The sequence below is a fragment of the Clarias gariepinus genome, chromosome 26 (assembly GCF_024256425.1).
Source record: "Clarias gariepinus isolate MV-2021 ecotype Netherlands chromosome 26, CGAR_prim_01v2, whole genome shotgun sequence".
Taxonomy (NCBI): Eukaryota; Metazoa; Chordata; class Actinopteri; order Siluriformes; family Clariidae; genus Clarias; species Clarias gariepinus.
In genome coordinates this window covers 9,556,827-9,580,619 of record NC_071125.1, presented here as the reverse complement: position 1 = coordinate 9,580,619, position 23,793 = coordinate 9,556,827, and the positions used below count along the sequence as shown (strand labels likewise).

The 23,793-nt window shown below is 37.3% G+C and overlaps 2 protein-coding genes across 2 annotated transcripts in view; one reads left to right on the top strand and one right to left on the bottom strand.

The window, feature by feature from the left end:
- tmem145 (transmembrane protein 145) overlaps positions 1-17,383 on the top strand; it is a 30,126-nt gene extending 12,743 nt beyond the window's left edge. Inside the window, exons 6-15 of the mRNA XM_053488132.1 lie at positions 2,362-2,446; positions 2,840-2,911; positions 5,536-5,604; positions 5,855-5,935; positions 7,258-7,336; positions 8,996-9,089; positions 14,194-14,366; positions 14,569-14,689; positions 15,371-15,553; positions 16,182-17,383. Of these exons, the coding sequence (XP_053344107.1) occupies positions 2,362-2,446; positions 2,840-2,911; positions 5,536-5,604; positions 5,855-5,935; positions 7,258-7,336; positions 8,996-9,089; positions 14,194-14,366; positions 14,569-14,689; positions 15,371-15,553; positions 16,182-16,403 (1,179 nt within the window). The 3' untranslated portion in view covers positions 16,404-17,383. The remainder of the gene's footprint in view (positions 1-2,361; positions 2,447-2,839; positions 2,912-5,535; positions 5,605-5,854; positions 5,936-7,257; positions 7,337-8,995; positions 9,090-14,193; positions 14,367-14,568; positions 14,690-15,370; positions 15,554-16,181) is intronic.
- Positions 17,384-18,796: 1,413 nt separating this feature from the next.
- On the bottom strand, positions 18,797-23,389 carry ino80c (INO80 complex subunit C). Its single transcript, XM_053487525.1, has 5 exons — positions 23,160-23,389; positions 21,586-21,687; positions 21,294-21,405; positions 21,128-21,195; positions 18,797-19,126 (listed from the first exon to the last, which is right to left on the bottom strand). The coding sequence occupies exons 1-5, from the start codon at positions 23,370-23,372 to the stop codon at positions 18,995-18,997; spliced, it is 627 nt and encodes a 208-aa protein (XP_053343500.1). The 5' UTR covers positions 23,373-23,389; the 3' UTR covers positions 18,797-18,994.
- Between the last annotated feature and the right edge of the window lie 404 nt (positions 23,390-23,793).

Sequence of the window (23,793 nt, the reverse complement as noted above, 5' to 3'; positions counted from 1 at the left end):
AACCTTTCAGATGCCGTCTACTGTGTGTTCTACTGTATTAGGTGTACATTAGCAACTTTAGATTGCCTCCACCCATACAGTACCAGTTGAAGGTTTGGACACACCTTCTAATTCAATGTTTTTTGGTTCGTGATTTATTTTCTACATTGTAGAACAATACTAGAGATTTCAAAAATATGAAATAACACATACAGCATCAGGTATTTAAATAACAGCAGCAGTCAGTTGTTATTTTAAGACTCGGAGGTCAGCTGGTCTGGAATAGTTCTTGCAAGAACAGTATTGTCAAGTGCATTTGCAAAACCCATCAAGCACCATGATAAACCTGGCTCTCATGAAGACCATCCCAGGAAAGCAAGACCTAAACCTACCTTTGCTGCAAAGAAGAAGTTCATTTGGAGTCACCAGCCTCAGAAGTCACTAATGAACATCCAGCATCTCAGATTAGAGCCGTTTTGAAGGCTTTACAGAGCTTTGAGTAGCAGACACATCTCAATATCAAGTGTTCATCCATATTTTGGACGCCATAGGCATTGATTTACAATGTAGAAAGAAATAAAAATCCATGGGAATTAAAGTTGTATCCAAACTTTTGACTCCCTCCACACTCCAGAGCTCACTGAATATTTAAATGTGACCACATAATCCATATATACACACTATATGTTCAGAAATATGTGGACACCTGACCATCACATGGATAAGTGAGTCCTCCCCACACTGTTGCCACAAAGATGAACAAGCCAAATTGTATAGGATGACTTCATATGCTATTACTTTGAGTTCTCTCCCGGGCAACTAAGGAGCCCAATCATGTTGCTACAATGGCATGTGCATAAATGGAGGTATACTGGAAAGACATAGTTTGCCAAATTGCCAATGGTTGATTAGTGTATATATAGTGCTTCTCAAGTTTCAGTTTTGGTTTTAGGTCAGCCTTTTTGGCTTGCAAGTCATAAAATCAAGAAAGGATTTACAATACCAACGTCCAACGTTTGACAAGTATGTTCATTTAAGCACGCAGTACTTGGTTGGGGTCTGTTATGCACAAATGACTGCATCAGTGTGACATGGCATGAAGGCCATTAGCCTGCGGGACCACTGAGGATTTCATTTTCTCCTTAGCCCAGGGAAGATGCTTCTGACACTGTCTCCTGTTCAGGAGTGGCATTTCAGTAAATTCTGAGCCATTTTTTTTTATTTTTTGAAAATTATTTTATATCGATTATATAGGGGGCAATCTGTGTCGGGGGTGGGGGGAGGGGGTTGTTTTAGCACATAACTCTGGGCTGTCAGTCTGGGTATTTTACATACTTTCTCCTCGGGCTGATCCGGATATGTTTGCTCTAACAACTCATGTATTACTTCACATCACTGCTTTTTATTAGCGCCACGGTTTCGGAACAAATATAACAAATTGGTTTTAAACTTTTTGCAGGAAGACTAAACACACTTTAATCTGTCCATTCATCTTTAAAGGTTCAGTTTTCAGAGTGTAATTGGCTTTTTGTGGAGTAAGCCATGCTGTGTCGCGCTTTCATTTGTGTTTAGTGAGAATTGTAGTTGTTTGTGGATCCATTACAGTCGGTTTTTGTGTCTTCTGCATACTCTGTGTATATCTGGTAAAGTATCGTGTTGATTGACTTTGTTGAGTGGTGCGTATAGCCACGCCTACCTGGAGGGACAGAGCACTAAATTAGTAAAAATAAATAAATAAATAATTAAAAAGCACTAGATGCTATGACATAATCTGGCACATAACCGCTCATGACTTCACTTTGACTCAACATTTTGATTGATGGTGCAGGTTAAACTTCAGGCAAATACCTAAGTACTGGCAAAGTTTCCTTAAAATCTGGACAGACGGACATTTTTCTGGGTCCTCCAATGTATGACAAAGATTAAGCATTAAAAAAAGCTGAGTTCTGTACCAGTAAACAAACAAAACTTTTCTTTTTATGTATACAGATTGAAATTGTGCTGAAGAGGTGTGCATTAAAAAGACTGTTTTTACTTACACACGTCTAAGCCTAGAAGAGATCAGCTTGCTTTCTGTTATTCCCAACTCAATGCATTTATTTTCTAGCCTTTGATACCTTGCTGTCTTTTATCCGCTCCCTCAGCCTCACACCATCTCCAGCCACATTGACAGCGTACGCTCCGTACTCTTTACCCCTTTTTGATAAAGAGAGAGGAGGATTTCCTACTAAATGAAATCAAAGCGTGTTATCTTTTTTTCAAGCTTGCCTCAAATCCTCTCAAGAACTAGAAGGTCTGATGCTATTGAAGTCCTTTATAGATGAGCTCTTTGTGTTCTGAATAGTTCTCTGCCTCTCTATCCTGTTTCTCACACACTCACAGGGTGGAGGGTTACAGCTGGAGTATGAGATGAAGCTGACCAATGGGCAGTCTTTCTGGAAACAACATTTCTCTGCAGACGAGTTTGGTGAGACACACAGAAGGAGGCTCGCTTATTAGACCTTATGGGAAGATGTTACAATGAAAGTGAAAAAGTGGAAGATTAATATGTATCTCGGATAGCTGGAGAAAGTAGTTCAATTTAACAGGATTTATATTTTCCCTACAGTATAATGCAATGCTGTGTTATTAGGTTAACTTTATATGTGCATGCCAACATGTTGCAACTGAAGAGAAAGAAATATATACTTCTGTTTTTGCATGAAATATAAGCATACAGGACCAAAAGTAGTATATGTTATAAGAAAGCTGTACATAATCAGTGTGCAATATTCTATTTCTATTAAGTACAGTACACATGTCAAATGCTTTCCTTTACTCACATACATACTTTTCTTCCATTTTCTTTTGTCTGTGTCAGGAATTTTGGAAACGGACATCACCTTCTTGGTTATATTTGCCAGTGTGTTTTCTCTCTCCTGCTACTTTGCATGTGAGTTCATTTTTTAATGAGTTATTAATGACTGCTTAAAAAGAAGCAACCTACTCTATTAAAACTATTGTTTTGTATATAATTAGATTGCTTCTAATTATTCCACAGCGCCTTTGAATACTTTAGTTTAATGAGTATGTGACGTTTACTTGTTTAGTAAAGATGAAAAGGGAAATGAAAGAGAACAAAGAATAGAAGAGGTGACTGTTATGGAGTAGCAGAAGGTAGCAAAAATCAGTAAGAGTGGAAAGGCAGTTGGTCCTGATATCGTACAGTACCTGTGGTGGTTTGGAAATGCTTAGGAGAGGTGGCGGTAAAGTTTCTGATTAGTCTGTTTAACAAGATCTTGTGAGAGGATCCCAGAGAAATGGAGAAGTCATCTATTGGTGGATCTTTAATGTATTATATTAAATTGATCTATGTTCATTAATTAGATCTTAAAGAACAAGCGGGATGTGCAGAGCTGTGGCAACTACAGTGAAATAAAGCTGATGAGTCATACAATGAAGCTTTGGGAAAGAGTAGTGGAAGCTTAAGTTGAGGGCAGAGGTGAGCATTTGTAATATGGTTTAATTCCTAGAAAAAGTACAACAGATGCAGTATTTGCTTTGAGAATGCTAATGGAAAAGGACAGAGAAGGTAACAGGGAGTTGCATTGTGTCTTTGTAGGTTTAGAAAAAGCGTATGACAGGGTGCCGAGAGACGAGCTGTGGTGTTGTATGAGGAAGTCTGGAGCGGCAGAGAAGTATGTTAGAGTGGTGCAGGACATGTATGAGAGCTGTAAGACAGTGGTGAGATGTGCTGTAGGTGTGACAGAAGAGTTCAAGGTGAAGGTGGGTCTGCATCAAGGATCGGCTCTAAGCCCCTTCTTGTTTGCTGTGGTGATGGACAGGATGACAGATGAGGTTAGACAGGAGTCTCCATGGACTATGATGTTTGCAGATGACATTGTGCTTTGTACAAAGAACAAGGAAGAGGTGGAGGAGAATATAGAGAGCTGGAGGTACGCTCTGGAAGGCAGGGGAATGAAGGTGAGCCGTAGCAAGACAGAATACATGTGTGTAAATGAGAAGGATCAAGTGGGACGGTGAGGTAAAGGAGGTGTAGGACTTTAAGTACTTAGGGTCAACGGTCCAGAGCAACGGAGAGTGTGGAGTGTGGAAAGGAGGTGAAGAGGCGGGTACAGGCAGGTTGGAACGGGTGAAGAAAAGTCTCGGGTGTGTTGTGCGATAAGAGTATCAGCGAGAATGAAAGGAAAGGTGTACAGGACAGTGATGAGACCAGCGATGCTCTATGGCTTAGAGACAGTGGCATTGAAGAAAAGACAGGAGGCAGAGTTGGAGGTAGCAGAGATGAAGATTCTCTTTGGGAGCGACAACAATAGACAGAATCAAGAATGAGTCCATCAGAGAGACAACCCATGGTAGATGTTTTGGAGATAAAGTCAGAGAGGCCAGATTGCGGTGGCTTGGACATGTTCAGAGGAGAGATTGTGAATATATCGGTAGAAGGATGCTGAGCCTGGAACTGCCAGACAGGAGGTCTAGAGAAAGAGCAGAGAGGAGTGGCGACCCCTGACTCTGACTCCAAACTCAGTGATCGCATCAATCTTAAACCCACTCATCACACACGTTTACCCTGATCTCAAAACATCGCAAGCAAAAATTAGTCAACCCTGTGTACCCATTTTAGAAGCCATTTGTGCCCGTGTGCTTACTGTCAAGTTGGGTTTCGAGACTTTAAAGACATTTGAGGCAGTAAAACGTTGCAGTTCTTTGTAATCCTATAGGTAGTTTACTATTTACTATTTACACATATTCATCCTGTGTGGTAGGCGTGAATTATTTGTTAAATTTGTTTGGAAAGAATAATTATGGCAAATGACAGAGATGCATTCTGTTCAGTTAATTGTTAAACTCTTGTATTTATACTTAGTTTGTATTAATTAGATGCTACGTGTGGTTGTTAAGTGAAAAAACCTACGTGGTATAAGTTATAATAAATTACTTGTACATTTCTTTGGTTAAAAATTTTGGGGAAAATGTAATATGGAATTAATATATTTATAAAGTTTATGCAATTTTAATAAGATCAACACCTACAGTAGATATCGTGATAATATTGTATCGGGAGGTTACTGCTGATTTCCGTCCTTATTGTTTAGCATGTTAGCTCCAATTTGTGCATTATAGGTTTTCAGATTAGATGACTTTGCACTTTCCATTTTCTTTTTTTTTTTTTTTTAGAAAGAACGAATGGTAATTGCTACTGGAACACAAGGTCCACAACACTAAATTGTAACCATTTATTTTTTAAAAGCATGACCTGCTTTATTAAAAAATTGCAAATCCTGCAAAACAAGATTTTACAGGAAAAAACACTTTAAGATGTGGCGTTATTAGAAAATAAACTAATTGTATTGGGCCACATTACAAAATTTGTAAAGGATTATTTTTATAATTAGAACAAATATTATCCCTTTAAGTGAAAAAAATGTGTATAGTCAATATCAGTATACAATATTTCAGGTGAGCGTGCATTTTTTATAACATTTTGGGAGGGTTTTATGTGTCTATGCCTATTTTATGCATGTTTTTTTTCTTCTTTCTATGTATTTTTTTTAGATAACCTGAAAGGAAGGCAGCTGCTTCATACCACATATAAGATGTTTATGACTGCAGCGGGAGTAGAGGGTGAGAAAGGACGGCCAATAACTCACGCTGCTCATATAATGTTAGCTTTACACTCAGTATCAAATCTGTATCTGCAGATAATTGTGTATTTATTTCATCAGATCTGTCATTTCATTTTTTCCTTGATATTCACTCAGCCATTTTTCCTCCTTGACTGCCTTCTTGCTATGTGTTTTCAGCTTTGTGTTTACTCCCGTTGCCCTAGTGTTACTACAGCTCTGATTTGCCATGCTGTGTTTTTTCTCCCCAGTTCTCAGTTTGCTCTTCTTTTGTATATATTGGGGCCTGTATGCCAGAGATGGAGTGGGAAATGGGTGTCTAAAGATACTCGGTGAGTGAGTCAATAAACACATTTAAGAGTTTAAATGATCTTTTTATTGGTCAAATATGAGATTATTTCATGAAAACAATGGCTAGAAATTTACGTCCTTTTCAAAAATGGATCTTACCCTGCTGTAGCATGTTGAGTGCTTCTTCTTTTTTTTAAGGTTATTACTGTAACACATGCAAAAATAAGGCTGCGTTTGATGTAAATCAAATTTTTATGAGGATAAGTGGGGGGTTTCCTTTTGCATAGGACATTTAAATAATGGGCTTGTGGGTAGCAGTTTAAAGCTATTTCTTCACATAATAGCTAAATTGTTTAGTTACTGACTTAATTTTTTTACTTATTTACTTACGTTATTTACTTAATTACAAAATAAAATTTTATGTACTTCTGTACTTACATTTTACCATCGATTTATACTGTATGCATTTATTTTTTTATTTTTTACTTAATTACCATCTAACAAAATATTTACTTATTTACTACATTTCTCACTTTCTAAACTACTTACCTACCAACTGACATATTTGTAACCTAATTAATACATACTTTGTTACTTAATTTTTAATTGCATAACTTTTATTTACTTAACTAAATTAATATACAATTTATTAAGTTACTTTTTTTTACTAATTTACCTGTTGTTTTATATAATTGGTACATACCATACTACTTATTTTTTACTTGCATACCTTATAATTTCATTACAAGTTACTGATTCTTAACTTACTTTCTAACTTCATTTAATTACAGAATTATTTACTGTTTTGTTTATTTGCTCACAGTGCTTACATTCCTTCCTTTTTACTTACATACAGTAAATATTACTTTATTCTTTAATTTATTACCTATTACTTTTATCATTATTGTGTATATTTTTACTTACTTATATATACTGTATTTGTTGACCTACTCATTAATGTAATTTAAAACAACTATACAGATGCATAAAACTTTGGACAGCACAGACAGAGAATATAGATGCATTTACAAAATAAAACATAATATAACCTGATGTGTAGACATTTAGTGTATGGCACTTTATCCTGTACAGTTGAAGATTGGTATTGTGTGATGACAGCTTGGGTGTTATTGGCACCCTTATAGTGAAGGTGTACAAATATTATAATTACACACAATGATTTGGATGTTCCAGTAAAAGATGTACCTTTACCTTGAAAATAATTTAAATAATGGTACTTTCTCATTCACAAGGCTAAAACGATTAGATGCAAACTGAAAGAACTGCATATAACAAGTTTTTTGTAAGAGCAAAGCATAAAATCTATCACTTAAACCTAATCCTTTTGTTTTTATCACTTTAGGAAAATTGCTCTTCTCTGTTAGTTTCCTGATCTTCCTCCTGATGCTGATTCTCTTAGGGAAAGGTTTCACTGTCACAAGGTAAAAGATCTCAGCTTTATCCTATTACAGTATGTACTAGTTAGGAGCATAGTATGAGTCTGCCAGTCCAGAGTATTCCCAGGAGATGTGTCATCTGGTTGAGCTAGTTGAAGCTCTGTGTAGGGTATCACATAATTGAAATAGTTTTAAGGGAAATATCTGGTAATGGATGCTTGAATTAGTTATCTGTAGCTAATAACAGTTTGTTTTTTAGTATAGATGTCTGTAGCTTGTATTCTTTTAGTTTAGCCAGCTTAAAGGTTTGTAGCTGGCATCAGATGGTTAAACTAATTTGAAAATGTGTAGATAGTATCAGCTTATTAAAGATCTGTGGCTAGTATCAGCTAATTGAGCTAACTAAAGGTCTGTACTACGATAAGATAAGATATACCTTTATTCGTCCCACAGCGGGGAAATTTCTTTGTTACAGCAGCGAAGAAACAATTTATGCAAATAAAAAATAAGGACATTACAGTGTATAAATACAAGAGAAAAAGTGAAGACAATACAATTGCACTAGTTCCAACAATTAGCTAACTAGTATCAGCTTATTGAGCTAACTGAAGGTCTGTAGCTAGTTTTAGCTAATTGAGCTAACTGAAGGTCGATAGCTAGTACCAGCTAAATAGGCTAATTGAAGTTCTGTACCTAAAACCAGCTAATTAAGCTAACTGAATGTCTGTAGCTAGTATCAGCTAAGGAGGCTAATTCAAGGGTTGTAGCTAGTATCAGCTAATTGAGCTAACTGATGGTCAGTATCTAGTATCCACTAATTAAGCTAGCTGAAGATCTGTAGCTACAGTAGTATCTGCCAGTTGAGCTAACTGAAGGTCTGTAGCTAGTACTACCTAGTAGAATTAGTTAGCTAGTTGAGCAAGTTTAAAGGTCTATAGCAGGTATTAGCTAGTTGAGATAGTTTGAAGGTCTGTAGCTTGTATAATCTAGTTTAAGGCCTGTAGCTAGTCTTGGCCAATTACAGAGGTAGTGACGTGGCTCTTTGTTTTAAATGACTAAATATGGTGGCAGCTAACCAACTGGCTAGCTAACATCTGTAATAATATAACCTTATAATGTTTGTTTTTACAATTTTATTATTGTTATGTAAACAGATAAGATATATCAAATTGAGCAGTTAACTAGGAAGAAAGTTGTTTAAGAAGGACATTTTTAGATGTGCACACTTTTAGTCACTTTTTTGTAGATTCCTCGGCACTTGGAATAAAATAATAGATCATTCTTATGAATATATTACTGTAAGGATTTCGAATTATATTAAAATTGAATGAATTACCCACCACTTAACAAATATGAAAACAGGCAATTAGTCAGCTAGACGTTAAGTGAAAGTAAAACAAAAATAAAATACAATCTTCATTCCTCTAAGTGCACTTACTGAAAAAAAAGAGAAATGCAGGAGTAGTGCTAAGAAGGACAGGGAAGTGTTTATGCAAGTGAGCCCATTCACATTACTCTTATTATTCCAAAATGGCCATTTATGTCACATTCTATCCAAATCCATTAATGTCACAATTTGTCAAGTATTCAATTGCTTATTACTGTACAAAAGGTTGGTGCTTATAATACTGGACAATTTGTTCATACAGTATCTGTAAAGATTCTAAAATACCCTCAGTAACTAAATCTCTGTTTTCCATTTAGAGCAAGAATAAGTCACAGTGGCTCTGTCAAGCTGTCTATCTACATGACCATCTATACAATTACCTACATCATTCTCTTCATATATGAAGCTGAGGTAATAATTTCTCATTTTGTATAATACTCATTCTGAAATAATACAAATGTTCTGTTATCCAGAGTATGAACACTGAACATGTTTATGCACCCATCGGATTAGACAAGATGTGACTTTGTTGGGATGATTTGCCACCGACTCCTGGTATTTTTATGCACAGCAGTCTCAAGGGTTCACTAGTGGGCATGGTGTAAAAAGCAAAGAAAAAAAATGAGCAGTGGTTTTGCAGGTGGAAATGCCGTGTCCTTGAGAAAGATCAGAGGAGAATTGTCAGACTTCTTCCTGGTAATACGAAGGCTGCGGTAACTGAACTATCCACTATTTGCAACCATGGTGAGCAGAAAATCATCTGAGAATGTATACTGTACTGTACATATTACAATATATTAGCATACAATATCTAACCTAGAGGTGATCGGCAACAAGAGCAAAAGACAACATAAGTTTTGTCGTCCAAAAGAAAATTGTCTAAATCGTCTAAACAAAAATGTTGCCTGGTCCGATGCATTCATTTATTTGACTTTACCATCATGAATCCAGGAACACAATTTGTCTTGTGTGAAGAGTACTGGTTGGTGTTGGTGGTGGTGTAATGGTGGGAGTGTTTTTTTGGCACTCATTAAAGTCCATAACACAAGTCAAACTTTACAGTCTATCTGATTGTTGTTGATGACCACTTCTGCATTCATTTATGAATAATTAATTAATTTATCATAATTCGCTCATTATCAAGCGCCATCACATTAAACCAATGCATGAGAGAAGAAGGAACCAAGCCTACTTACAGGGCTGCCACAAACTCCAGTTCTCAACTCGCGTAACCGCCTACCAACATGACCACCAGCTTTACATAAAGCTGCTTTCTGGTTCCCTGGTTTTGACACAACTGTGCTATTGTTGTTTGTTTTTTTAAGATTCTGCGTGCCCTAATATATCATGTTTGCTGATATTCTGTCCTTTCACCTGTTTTCTGATACTGTTTTTGCCCTGTATTTCAGAATTGTTGAACAGCCTTGTCTTTTAAAGCATTATAAATAATTGCAGTTTTATCTGCTTCTGCTGCATGACACATACTGTACATTGATCTTTTTAATAAACTGCACTTGCCTTCTACACCAAATTTACCTGCAGTGCCCGGTGCCTTGAGCTCCCTGTACACAGTTAATTGTAGCCCCTAGAGTCCCTAAAGCCCTCGCTCATTTCTCCTCATCGGATAGTTTCTCCTGTTAATGCAGTCTGTAACACCAGAGTTAAGTGCACACTACAGTGTATCTGCCTAAGGCACCCAGACTTTCTGCTGCCTAATCACTTCACCTCTTACTTTCACTAGTACTTACTAACTTCTGGTTGAGCACTGCTAATGCTATGATCTCCTCCATCACACTGTCTTTATCACAAGCGACAGAAGAACAATGACGAAACATTTTAGGTTGTTTTAAAGGTTACTTATTCTTATTGATGTTTATTGATGGGAATTGCATTTTGCTAATGAAACACAGAGATATGATGAGAATAGTTTGACTTTAAACGACTTTCACAATAAACTATGCGTATGTTTATTCAAAGTTTTCCTTAAGTATTATTGAAATGCTATTTTTATTACTGTATGTAGTAACTTGGCTGCACGGAGGCTTAGTGGTTAGTACTGTCAGCTTGCACCTCCAGGTGCAATGGAGTTTGCATGTTCTTCCCATGCTTGGTGGGTTTCCTTCACATACTCTGGTTTCCTCCCACAGTTCAAAGACATGCAGATTAGGCTAATTGGGTGTACCCCCGCTGTAAAAAAATAAAAAACCTGAAGGTCTCCTGTGATAGGCTCCAGGCCCCCAAGACCCTGTATACAGGATTGAAGCGGTATAGATAGTGAGTGAGTAATTAGCTTTATACACTGTGTTCCAAATTATTATGCAAATTGGATGTAAGTGTCATAAACATTAAATGTATAGTTTTTAAATTAAACTCATGGATGGTGTTGTGTCTCGGGGCTCTTTGGATTACTGAAATGAATCTCAGACATGTGTGATAAATAGCCAGATAAACCCAATCAAAGGAAAAGTACTGAAGAAGGATGTTCCACATTATTAAGCAGGCCACAGGTTTCAAGCAATATGAAAAAGAAAAAGGATCTCTCTGCTGCCGAAAAGTGTCAAATAGTGCAATGTCTTGGACAAGGTGAAAACATTAGATATTTTATGAAAACTCATCGTACCGTGTAGACATTTGTGGCTGATTGGGAGCACAGACAGGTTCATGCAGATAAAGGCAGAATGAGGAAGGTTTCTGCCAGACAAATTCATCGGATTAAGAGAGCAGCTTCTGAAATGCCATTACAAAGCAGCAAACAGGTAGATGGTTGCAGTTGTGCATAAACCATTCGGCCACCCCTAACCAATGCTCACAAGCAGAAACGGTTGCAGTGGGCCCAGGCATACATGAAGACTAAACAGTCTTGTTTACTGATGAGTGTCGTGCAACCCTGGATGGTCCAGATGGATGGAATAGTGGATGGTTGGTGGATGGCCACCATGTCCCAACAAGGAGTTGCCGGAGTCATGTTTTGGGCCAGAATCATGGGGAGAGAGCTGGTAGGCCCCTGTAGGGTCCCTGAAGATGTGAAAATTACCTCTGCAAAGTATATTGACTGACCACTTTCTTCCATGGTACAAAAAGAAGAACCGTGCCTTCCATAGCAAAATCATCTTCATGCATGACATGTACCATCTCATGCTGCAAAGAATACCTCTGTGTCGTTGGCTGCTATGGGAATAAAAGATGAGAAACTCATGGTGTGGCCACCATCCTCCCCTGACCTCAACCCCATTAAGAACCTTTGGAGAATCCTCAAAAGATCTATGAGGATGGGAGGCAGTTTAATTCAAAACAGCAGCTTTGGGAGATTTTTCTGACATCCGGCACAGACATTCAAGCAGAAACTGACCAAAAACTCACAAGTTCAATGGATGCATGAATTTTGAAGGTGATATCAAAGAAGGGGTCCTATGTTAATATGTAACATGCCCTGTTAGGATGTTTTTGATTGAAATAGTTTTTGATTTCAGTAAATATAACCTCCTTATGCTGCATATTCAACAAAAGCCCATTTTTAGTTCTTTACAACCTATAAAATGTTTTAACTCTGTTGTGCATAATAATTTGGAACCGTGCGATTTCAGTTTTTTATTTTTTAAATAAATATTGTCATCATTAGGAGGTTTGTTCAATAAAATTAAAATTATACCCTAATAGTTAATGACTAGAAAATTATACTGACTGTCATTTGCATTGACTGATTATAAAAATCAGAGAAAGATATCATTTGCGTAATAATTTGGAATGCAGTGTATGAGTTATATGAGTTTAGTAGTGAATTTTTTTTACATCTGGCTCCACAAGTGAATACCATGGGTTTTTTGTGTTAAACTCAAATTACAGTATCCATATGCAATGAAAAGAAGACACTATAATTTATTATTTGTTTCTGCATTTCTCATTTTCCAACTCTAGTTATTAGTCATTTCTCAGATGACCCAAACATGTACTTTCTATGAACTGCTGCTGTGATCGTAAGCTTTTCCATTCCCCCGAAACCTGTTATTCTCATTGTAAGACTTCATGCCTCATGACCTAGATGTTTTATCACAATCACTACATTTTGCCTTTTCTGTATGACCTGTGCTTTACTGTACTTATTAAAATCCTATTATCCACTGCTATCCAGAGGTGAAAGTCTTGCTCACGCTCCTCTCCAGTGCATTTTCTTCTTGCTACAGTTTTAAATGCCTTGCTTATTACAGATTTCGATCCAGATTCCTGTAAAGGTATTTTGTATACACTTTATACACTAAGTGGCCAGGACATGGTTCTGCCCCAAACTGTTAGCACAAAGTTAGAAGCACACGGTTGTATAAAACGGTTTTGCTTGCTGCAGCATTGGAAATTTCCCTTCTCTGGAACTAAGAGGCCCAAACCTGTTCCAGCATTACGACATCCTTGTGTACAATATGAGCTTCATTATGGTCAGATTGGAGTGAAAGAACTTGAGTAGCCTGCACAGAGCCCTTAACATCTTTGGGATGCCTCAACCACCCTGAACATCTTTGGGATGATGTACAGTACCAAATGCCCAAAGTACCGAAGTACCAAAGTACCCTCCTCTCCAAACATCAGGACCAACCCTTACCGATACTCATGTGGCTGAATGGAAAAGTGGAAATGGAAAGCCTCCCATAAGTTTGTACTGTAGGTTATTTTAATTGCAAATGGGACTAAATTTGTGTAGGGGTCAGTAGTGATGGGTTATTCATTTAACGTAACTCAAAAGAACTAGTAGTATCTAGTATCAGAGAGTGATCCGTTCATTTTTAAGCAAAAAATTTGCGTTTGTAGACGCGTTGGGGGTCTGTTTTTAAAATTTAACATTTTATTTTATTTTTGATCAAAAGAACAAAATTAAATAACAAATCCATTCATTTTGATGAATGCAATTCAAGGAACCGAGTCACTAAAATAATCCAAACTTTCCATCACTTGTGGTCAGGTCTCTAATCTTATTGCATGTCCCTTATTGCATATGCTGGTTTACAGACGCACGAGATAAAGCTTTAAATCTTTTAAGGGATCGACAGGAACATGAAAGAAATCAGGAAGGTCAGAACGCAGTCTCTTAACAACATCAGGTGGCGTGATCATGGACAAATATATACTACATCTTTCTAAACTAAGCCTCAGCCATTGCATGCTATTTCAAGCTTTTCATCTGGATGACAATAAAATAAAGTGAAAATAGGTGTGTCAGCTCACACATTCAGCACGCGGTCTTTGCTAATTGTTGTCATGTCCTTTTTTGGTCCACATTTGAAAAGGTTCCAAAAGGTGTTGATGGATTTTGGTTCAGTGCTCTCATAATGCAACTTACAAGAATGTAAGATATATGTAGAGTGTATCACAATGAGCAACTACTTAAAAGTTCTTGGGAATTGCATTTTGCTATTATTCAACCACTTATATTATGCAGACATTTAAGTGTTGCTTTAAGTCTATAAGAAAAGTTTTGCTTCATTAATCTAATCTGACTAAAGTTCATGGCAGAAATATGTGTGTCTAGTTTTTTGACCCAGGGGAAGTACTGTATGCTTATGACAGTCCTGCTGGATACGGACTGATGAGCCTCCAGCTGCTGGCATACGTGTGGTTCTGCTATGCTGTCCTGGTGTCTCTTAAGCATTATCCAGAGAAACAGCCGTTCTATATCCCTTTCTTTGCCGCATACACTTTATGGTGAGTAAAAAAAAAAAGAGCAGCATTTTCTAAGGAGCCTAAGTGTAAGAATATCGTGTAGAAAACTGTTGAGAAATGTTAAATACTACACAATAACATAATATACATACTATATTTCCTATGTAGGGTAAATCTTTAATTGGGTAAATCTTTTCAAATTATTTTTATGTTTTATTATTTTGTACTTTTATTTTCCTGGCAGGTTTTTTGCTGTACCCGTCATGGCTCTTATTGCCAACTTTGGTATATCTCGATGGGCTCGGGAGAAGATCGTCAATGGAATTCAGCTTGGCATCCATCTCTATGCTCACACTGTCTTTTTAGTAAGTTTTCTTTTTTTTCCACAGAGTGAGACAATCCACTACTTCAATGTAAAATCACTAGACAGTGGAACCTTGGGTTATGAGCATAATTTGTTGCGGAAACAGGCTTATATATCAAAACACTTGTAAACCAAAGCGAAAATTTCCCATAAGAAATAATGGAAACTCAAATTATTTGTTCCACAGCCCCCCCCCCAAAAAAATACATAAAAATAATAAATACAAAATATAAAGTAAAAATAGAATTGCAACAGAGCAGTGTTTACATTAGAGAGAGAGAGAGAGAGAGTGTGTGTGAAAGCGAGGAGAGGAGGGGTGTGTGTGTATGTGTGTGTGAAGGGGCACAGTGTTTAATTACAAAGTACAGAGTAATACAGAGAAGGAAGGAAGAAAATAGATTTATATGAAATTATTATGGATTTAAAATTTATTAAAAATCTTTGCTCGTATTGCGAAACACTCGCAAACCGTGTTACTCGCAATCTGAGGTTCCACTGTACAGTTCTATGGCAGTACAGATTTATTCTTTTGTTTATCTCTTACTGCATAATAAAACTTTCCCTGGATAATTGGCATTGCGTTTGAAATTAAACACTTTTTATTCTATACTAAGTACCGAGTAGGAAGGTTGTGCACATTTAAAATCACTTTTTTTTTTTCTCTGTACATTTTTTCGTACAGGTCATCACGCGTCCATCAGCAGCTAATAAGAATTTCCCTTATCATGTTCGAACATCTCAAATTGGTATACTGCTGTCGAGTCCTAAAGAGGGGGCAGAAAGCTTCCCTCATCATGCCTACGGGAACAGCTCCTTCCTGGGGGACTCTCAGCCCAACTTCACTGAACTCTTCTCCATCCAGTCAGTGAGTAAATAAAACACACATTGGTAAAATAGGATTGGTTAAAAATAAATTCTGGAGGGAAATTGTCAGCAGGGTGTTGTCCCTTAGCCTTCACTTCTACTGTAGGCTTCATGTTTAGCTCCTGCACACTGGGATAAAAGTCTGACCCTGAAACAGCGACTCTCTCTCTCATTCATCATTCAATGTCTATACGGCTTTATCCTGGGTCGCGGGGGCCTGGAGCCTAATCCAGGAGACTTTGGGCATGAGGCGAGATACACCCTGAACAGGGTGCCAATCAATCGCAGGGCAAACACACACACACACACACACACTACGGACAATTTGGCAACAATTTAGCATCTGCACGTCTTTGGACTGTGGGAGGAAACCCACCAATCACAAGGAGAACATGCAAACTCCATGCACACAGACCCTGAGGCGGGAATCGAACCCAGAGTGCTAATCACTAAGCCACCATACCGCCCAGTTCTTATCTCATATTTAAAAATACATACATTATTTCAAGGGGGAAAAAGTCCTATGAGTTTTATAGTCCTCATTTTTTAAAATGTATTGATCATACATATAAACAGTAGTTATGCAAAAGTTATTACTTTTTTGCCTTTTTTTTTTTTCTGATCAACAGGTTTCTGTGAAAAATATAAATGAGGCCATGGGATGGAAGGGACAAGAAATGTCTCTGAACACTGAGCAGAAAATCGTCACCACGTCATCACCGGGCGATTTTTCAACAACGTTTAGTCCTGCCGTGCCGCCAATCAACTCTGCTCTATCACCTCCTCCAAGGCTCTCATCTCATTTTACTGAATATTTCAGCATGCAGAGCAGAACAGTCTCTCAAACATAGTGAAGTAGATCATCCAAGTCAGCTTTTCAAGATACAAAAGTGTCAACGTGATTTATAGGGGGGGCGGAAAAAACTAAGTGTAAACAGAATATTGCATTTGACTTTGGGCAAAGTGGATGTGCGAGATGATTTGCAAGTGTCATATTGAAAGGAGATTTGAAGTGCTAAATAAAAAGCAATAAATATTTCAGCCAGATCAAGGTGGCTCATGATGAGGGGACATTTTGGTTGTATATAGCACAGAATATTATGAATGTAAGATATTCAGTATGCAGAGTTTTCAGATAAAGATATTTTATGTGTAACTGTATAGAAGTGCAAGTTTTTTTTTTAAGTGTAAAAAGGTCTTTTTTTTGTTTACAGACATACATGTATTTTTCAAGTGGTGCTGTTAATATTTGCATTTCCATGCCATTTATTTGAACTGGAATTGAGTGTATTTAACACTTGGTTGGATAATCTCTGGTTTCAGTTTTGTTTGTTTTACATTATGGACACGAAATCGACTTTATGAGATTAACATAGGTAATAGGATCTGCATACAAAGAGGAAGACATACGTTCTTTTTCTGCCCAGATATCTTCTAGTTCGATACAGTGCAATAATGCTTTTAGTATTTTTAATGCATGTTGCTTATAAACTACAGGAAATTCTAAAGGCGTTTGTAGTTTTGCTCTTTGATGCACCAAGAGTAAGTTGCCTTGTAAATCCACATATGATCAGCTCTCGTTTAAATGCTTAGGAAAGAAACGTCGTAATAGGAATAATAATAATAATAATAACTATTTAGGCACATAATTATGAAGGCAGTATTAATTCAGAATTTTAATAGGATACAATACATTTGTGGATTTTTTTTTTTTTTGCCATTTAATTTGTTTGCCTTCTGTAATGAATCTACTTACTGCATGTCAGACAATTCAACACACGGTTACTGGTGAGGATTCCGGCGTAGTGAAGAAACCCTCCTTTAACTGAGACTATGGCACATTTCATGTTTCACAGCAGATTTTAATAAAAAGATGTTTTTTGTGTATCTTGCCTGTATTATTTAAAGACTTTAATATTTTTCTCCAGATTGAACACACTTGCCGCAGGAAGTGTGTCTGTCGTTCGTGTGCCTTAATATTTAATATGGTGTGTCTGACTATAACATAAATAGAGTTTGACAATGACAATGAAGGATTTTCTCACAGTATAAGTAGAGAAGCTGGTTAGCAACCGATGGTTAGCGCAATTGTTGGTCCTGCGGCTGCTCGGCCAAGTGGTCACACATACAAGCTTGGCACAGGTTTTACGCCGGGTGCCCTTCCTGATGCAACCCTCCCGTTGCAACCCTCCCGTTCTATTCGGGCTTGGGGCTGGCACTGCATACACTGGCTGGGGTTTGTGCATTGTGCTTCAGAATATAATCTCCACCAACTTTTAAAACAAAAGCTAGTATGCTAGGGTGTACAATCTCTGGGAGGGCTTTAATTAGAAGCAATGATTAAAAAAAAAAGTGTTGTTTTAAAATTAAATATAAGTGCATCTGTAACCCGCTTTAAATGTGTGTTTTGGCATGTAGCTGCTCTCTCGTCAGCACTGCAGACTAAGGAGAGAGCAGCTCTCCTCAGACCATACAGATCTTGTTTCACCTGATAGTTAGTGTAATTAATGACTGTGGAACACCTGGGACATAGAGTAATACATAGAGTGCTATGACCGTGATATTACTACTTCTTAAATGGCCATCGTCCAATCAGATTATGGTAAGAACTACTCACTTTTACCGCTTTATCCTGTATTCAGGGTCACGGGGGGCCTGGGAGGAAACCGGAGTACCCGGATGAAACCCACCAAGCACGGGGAGAACATGCAAACTCCATGCACACAGAGACGGGAATTGAGCCTGAACGGGAATCAGACATGAACCCTGGGGGTGCTAACCACTTCTGTTAGTGTTTGTCTAATTAGGCTAATATTTTGCATACCTGTTTACCAGTCATTAAATTTAATTTACATTTGTGAAGTATATAAAGTAAAATGAACATGCAGACAGCAGTTTAATCACCTAATTCCCTATGAACATACTTCATGTTGTAACCCAGTGCAAAACTTGCCTGTAATGCTGATCTGCATTTGCTATCACTTGTACTCTTAAAATAATGTAAACTTATTTTACTTCAGTTTGTAATGTGTAATTTAGAAGTCTTTTATATAATTTATTATCTGTAACAGCAGAGGTCAGCAAAACACAGCCACATGTGGTTAATAAGACTAACAGACATCGCTTTAAAAGCTCCAGCTTTATAAATTCTACAATCATGGAACACAAACTTATATTTACATATATTTACTTATATTTTAACTTACAATTTATATTGAGTCTAAAGATAAAAAAAAAAATTAACAATAAACTGCACTGCACATGTATAAAAGTTTACCAATAACAAGAAAGAGGAAAAGAAATCAGTCTGTGGGATCCTGTGCCACAGTCAGGAAGTCACTGATGTGCTCGCTGTAACTTCCTTTCAACAGGATTTGAAGCGAGTCCAGTGTTGTCTTGATATATTACAAAAATTGAACATGGGCATTTTTACATGTTGTGATCAGGGCACAATGCAGGTGGCCTTTCGTAACATCAGGTATCCTGTCACTACATCTGTAGGTAGTTGACGGATGTACGAAAACTCTTCGGATGAGCTGAATCGCAGCTTTGTCTGAGGATCTGTGTAGTTTGTCTGGGGAAAGAAAAAAGATTTACAAAAGAATTTCATACTCATACATTCCTCTACTTTGAAGCAATAGCTATGGGCTTACTAAAAGGACTCTCAGTCATAGTTAAAGATACATTTCTAATATGTGATGGTCCTTTTGCATTTCATTGTGTAATGTAGCTCATTATGCTTTATTCATGATGTGCAGGGGGTGTTCAAATCGACGCAGAAGTTTTAATTGTGCAGAGTTATGAGAGTAAAACTTTTTTTTATTATTATTTCTCTATATAATCCCATGCTACACTAATACACTTATCCCAGAAATCTCACTACTGCTTGGATACCATCAAGATAGAAAGTTTTCTCAGCACGCCAGAGCCATGATCAGACTGCTTTTCCAGGAACTCCTTTAATGTCCCAAGCATGTGGAAATGACTTGGAGTGAGGTCAGGACTGTACAGGGGACATGGCAATAACTCGTAGCAGAGCTTCTGTAACGTGCAAGTGGTGTTTGTAAATGGTTGTGTGTACAGTTCTCACGGTCTCTTTAAAGATCAGGTGTTACACTCACAGAAATTACTGCAGCGTTGCTCCAAACCACAGAGGTACGGTCTTATTTAAAAGGTTTGCACCAATGAAACGTTTTACTGTGGCTAAGAATCTCATCACTGTGCTGTGCAAGAATTTGCTGCTGTAGAATAACTACAGCGACTGATATTTAAACTGATTCAAATGTATCTTTATATGATTAAATTAAATTGGAATAATCAAATTGTGTCATAAATATTAATACCTGAATACAGATGATCTCCAAGTTAAGATTTTTTACATCCCACTACATTCATCATATGCTAACAAAAGCATGAATTTAAAATTGTACACCGAACCTATTGAAAATAAGAGTTTAGCCTAGCCTACATTAAACATTCCCATCTGCATTAATCTACAGTTGGTTAAGCACAAAACCTCTGTTTTAAGAAAGTATTTAAAAGACGCTGGCAACACAGTACTCTGTATATTTTTTTAACCCTCATGACCAGGCGGCCGATGGCACAGGAAGCCTGGGAAAAGTTTAAAATTCACAATTCGACGTACAAAGTCTACTTAATGTGAAATGCTTTTGCACAATGGACAAGTCAAAAGTCTTAAATTTCACCATTGTAAAGGCACCGTCTGCATTTGGTTTAAACCATAAAAGTTAAACAGTGAACTCAAACAGCCTACCTTTAAAATAAATTCTAGCTGCACTTTCTAGATTATATGTTGCTCTAAACATTTAAATTGCCAAAAGTCAAACAACTACAATACACATTGTAGCTGCCAAGTAGGCTTTCCAACATAAGAAAGAAAGCAAAAGCCTTAAAAAGCCCTAAACCTTACTGACTTTTACAAAACACCAGTCATCATTGGGTATCTATGTTTACACCTAATGGTCTTTACACAAGTTTCGTGTTCCAAATCCCACCACCTGCTCTAGTACACATATCAGGCGAGCCGCAATCTGGCTGTCTAGGATGGTGGATTAATTAGCATGCACAGACGACAGAAGATCTTTTCAGAAACAGGAACATACAGGTTCGGGGGAAATAAAAAGCAGTCCAAGTCATACTTCTGTCCTAAAACAGAAGGCTTGCTGCAATAAAAACAGCTCAGGAGGGAAAAAAAAAGAGGAAAAAAAAGAGAGATTCTTGAGAAACTCTTACATATAATGTGAGGACAGCTCATAAACAAACGCTGGGCAACAACTTGATGGCTTTTTTTTTTAAGTATGTAAAGACAAATGAATTACATTAAAAAAACAAAATGTTTACTTCTGTATGTGTGTAGGTGTGCGGTTGAAGGTTGGCTCTGTAGGTCATCAGATGAAAAAAGTCATTAATAATATTGATAAAAAAAAATTATTTATTGAAATTTCTTCTACACTCATTAGGATTTTTAAAGTAGTTCTTCACTGAATAAATAATGAATGCACATGAATATCATATACAGAACAACTAACAGAACTAAGAAACAAAGCGCACTTACCGGTAAGCCTGAAATATCAGAGTACTTTTTGGGAGGTTTCAGGGAAGGAGGAGCATCGATGTTGTAATCTGTAAGGAATAAAAAGTGTACAATTACTGTACAAAAAGTAATAAAAAGTAAACATTTAACAAATTGTAATTTCAGTTTGAACGTGATTCGGACATACAGTTAGGATCATTGATTTTCCAGGGCAGTGCTCTCTCTGCTGCCAGAATCTGCTTCAGGTTCTTCCACGTTCGATTCTTTTTCCCTGCAGCTGCTCCTCCAATGCCAGAGTGCTACAGCAACAACAATAATTATGAAACAAGTAAAGTTGTTTTTCTTTTACAGTTACTAGACCAACAATATTTAGGGTCATACATGATTGTGCTCAAATGGGAATCATCACCTCAACTAAACAGCTTTGACATGCATTTCCTGACCTTGACGCAGAGAGAAATATTTGTCTAAAGACCTACCACAAATTTGGGGTCTTTAAAGGACAGAGGCTTGGTGACTGGTTCAGCACCTACATCTGCTGTAGAAACCAACTTTCCATCCGTCAATTCCACTGGAAGAATCTGAAATAATAATCATAATAGCAGCTCAGTCTTGGAAGATGACGGATCTAGCAAGAGGGCTGCATGAAACATGGTAACACTATGGTAACACACACTATAAACCAAATATGGACACCACCAACCTGTAAATTGAATTCCAAAATTGCTTAATATCTTAGACACTGCCTGGCCAAAAAAAAGTAAATAAATTAAAAAAAATGAAGAAAAAAAAAAATGGGCTAAATTATTGGGCTGCATCAAGCAAAGAAAACAACTAAGGAGCGTTGTAATTACAGGATTACTGGGTTAAGAACTCTTCAACACATTATCCAAACCTTTTGGAACAATTTTTTGATCTCCATGACTGGAGATCACTTGAACACTTTGTAAAATTGCATGGGGAAAAAAATCATCAGTAAAAACCATGTCTATGTTTAAAAGTCAAAGTGAGAGCAATTCCACATGCACACAATGTGACGAGAACTTATAAGATGGGTGGCCATAAGAAACCCCTTGTTAGTGAGACTAATCAGAAAAAAAAAAGTTAAATTTACTAAAAAGTATGAAGGTTGGACTTTGGGGCAATTATGTGGTCTTATGAGTCCAGATTAAAACCTGATTCCAGAGTGATGTGCGATCAGGGTAAGAAGGCCAGCACATCAAAGTTGTAAACTGTTTAGATGATATAAAAAGACAGAATTTAAGTCAGTGTAGCAGAAGAAGTGAGTGATTATTTCCCTATTATTTTGAGACTAGAGCTTTCAACTTTGTGGTAACAGTTTGAGGAAGAACTACATCTACACTACATGAACAAAAGTATTTGGCCAAACCTGCAATAACATTGTATTTAAATACATATACTTCAATATGGAGTTGTCCCCCTTCTGCAGCCATAACAGCTTCCACTCTTCTTGACAGGCTGTCCACAGGATGAGAATCCTGGAGAGAATCCGTGACTATTCATTCTGTAAATCCTTTATGAGGTCGGGCGGTGATGTTGGACGAGAAGGCTTCCAGTTCAGCCCAAAGGTGCTGGATGGGGTTGTGATCAGGGCTCTGTGTGGGCCAGTCAAGTTCTTCCACATGTCTTTACAGTCCTCGCTTTGTGTGTTAGGGCACACAGTCATGTTGGAATAGAAAAGGGCCTTCACCAAACTAGTTTGGCAAAATACTTTTGTCCATATAGTGTAGGTGTGATGATCAGGTGTGCACAAACTTTTGAAAAAACTATACAATCTATAAAGCAGAATTGGGGAATTTGGCTGCACAGATGGTGTAATAAATAACAACAAATCATAATAATAGTGTTTGAACTTATTTCAGTGACCCAAAAACAAGTGATTTCAAATGTATTTATCATAACTATAGCCGCTTTTTTTTCACAGACACATTAATCTTATCCACAGCTCTGTATAAATTAAGCTATGATATACATTGTGTGGGAAAAACAGCTGATATCAGTAACCGAGTGTAGAGGATCTGTATCAGAATACCTGAGTGTGACTGACTGCTGGGACTGACTGCACTTTCCTCCTCTTGTTGCCGTTATTGCCGTTGCTCGGCTGTGCTAGCGGCTGAGTCGCCGGGCTAACGGCTCGTTTCTTCCCTTTAGCCTGACCACTCGGTGTCACTGATAAAACTTTAACGTTAGTATTAACTGACGACTCTCCTGAGATAATCACCTCAACTGGACACTGAGCAGCCATTTGTTGTTGTTTTATTTATTTATTTATTTTTTACAAAGCTAAACAAACAGTTCACTCTAAGGAGCTACATGCTAGCAAATTACGCTCTTCTTCTTCTTCGAGTTGAGGAAGAGTGTTTGTCATTGCTGCCATCTATTGGACTGGAGTGTCACTACACCACCAGTGAAAAGTTTACACACACCATACATGGTCCATAATATGGATGAACAGTTGATATTGAGATGTATCTGCTAAAGGAATAGTTGATAAGTGTTTCACATTCCTTTCACTCTATTCTTACATTCTAAATGTTTCTTCTTATTCGTCTTTCAGGGGTCGCCCCAGCGAATCATCTGCCTCCATCTAACCCTATCCTCTGCATCCTCTTCTCTCATACCAACTTACTTCATGTCCTCTCTCATTACAACTATAAATCTCCTCT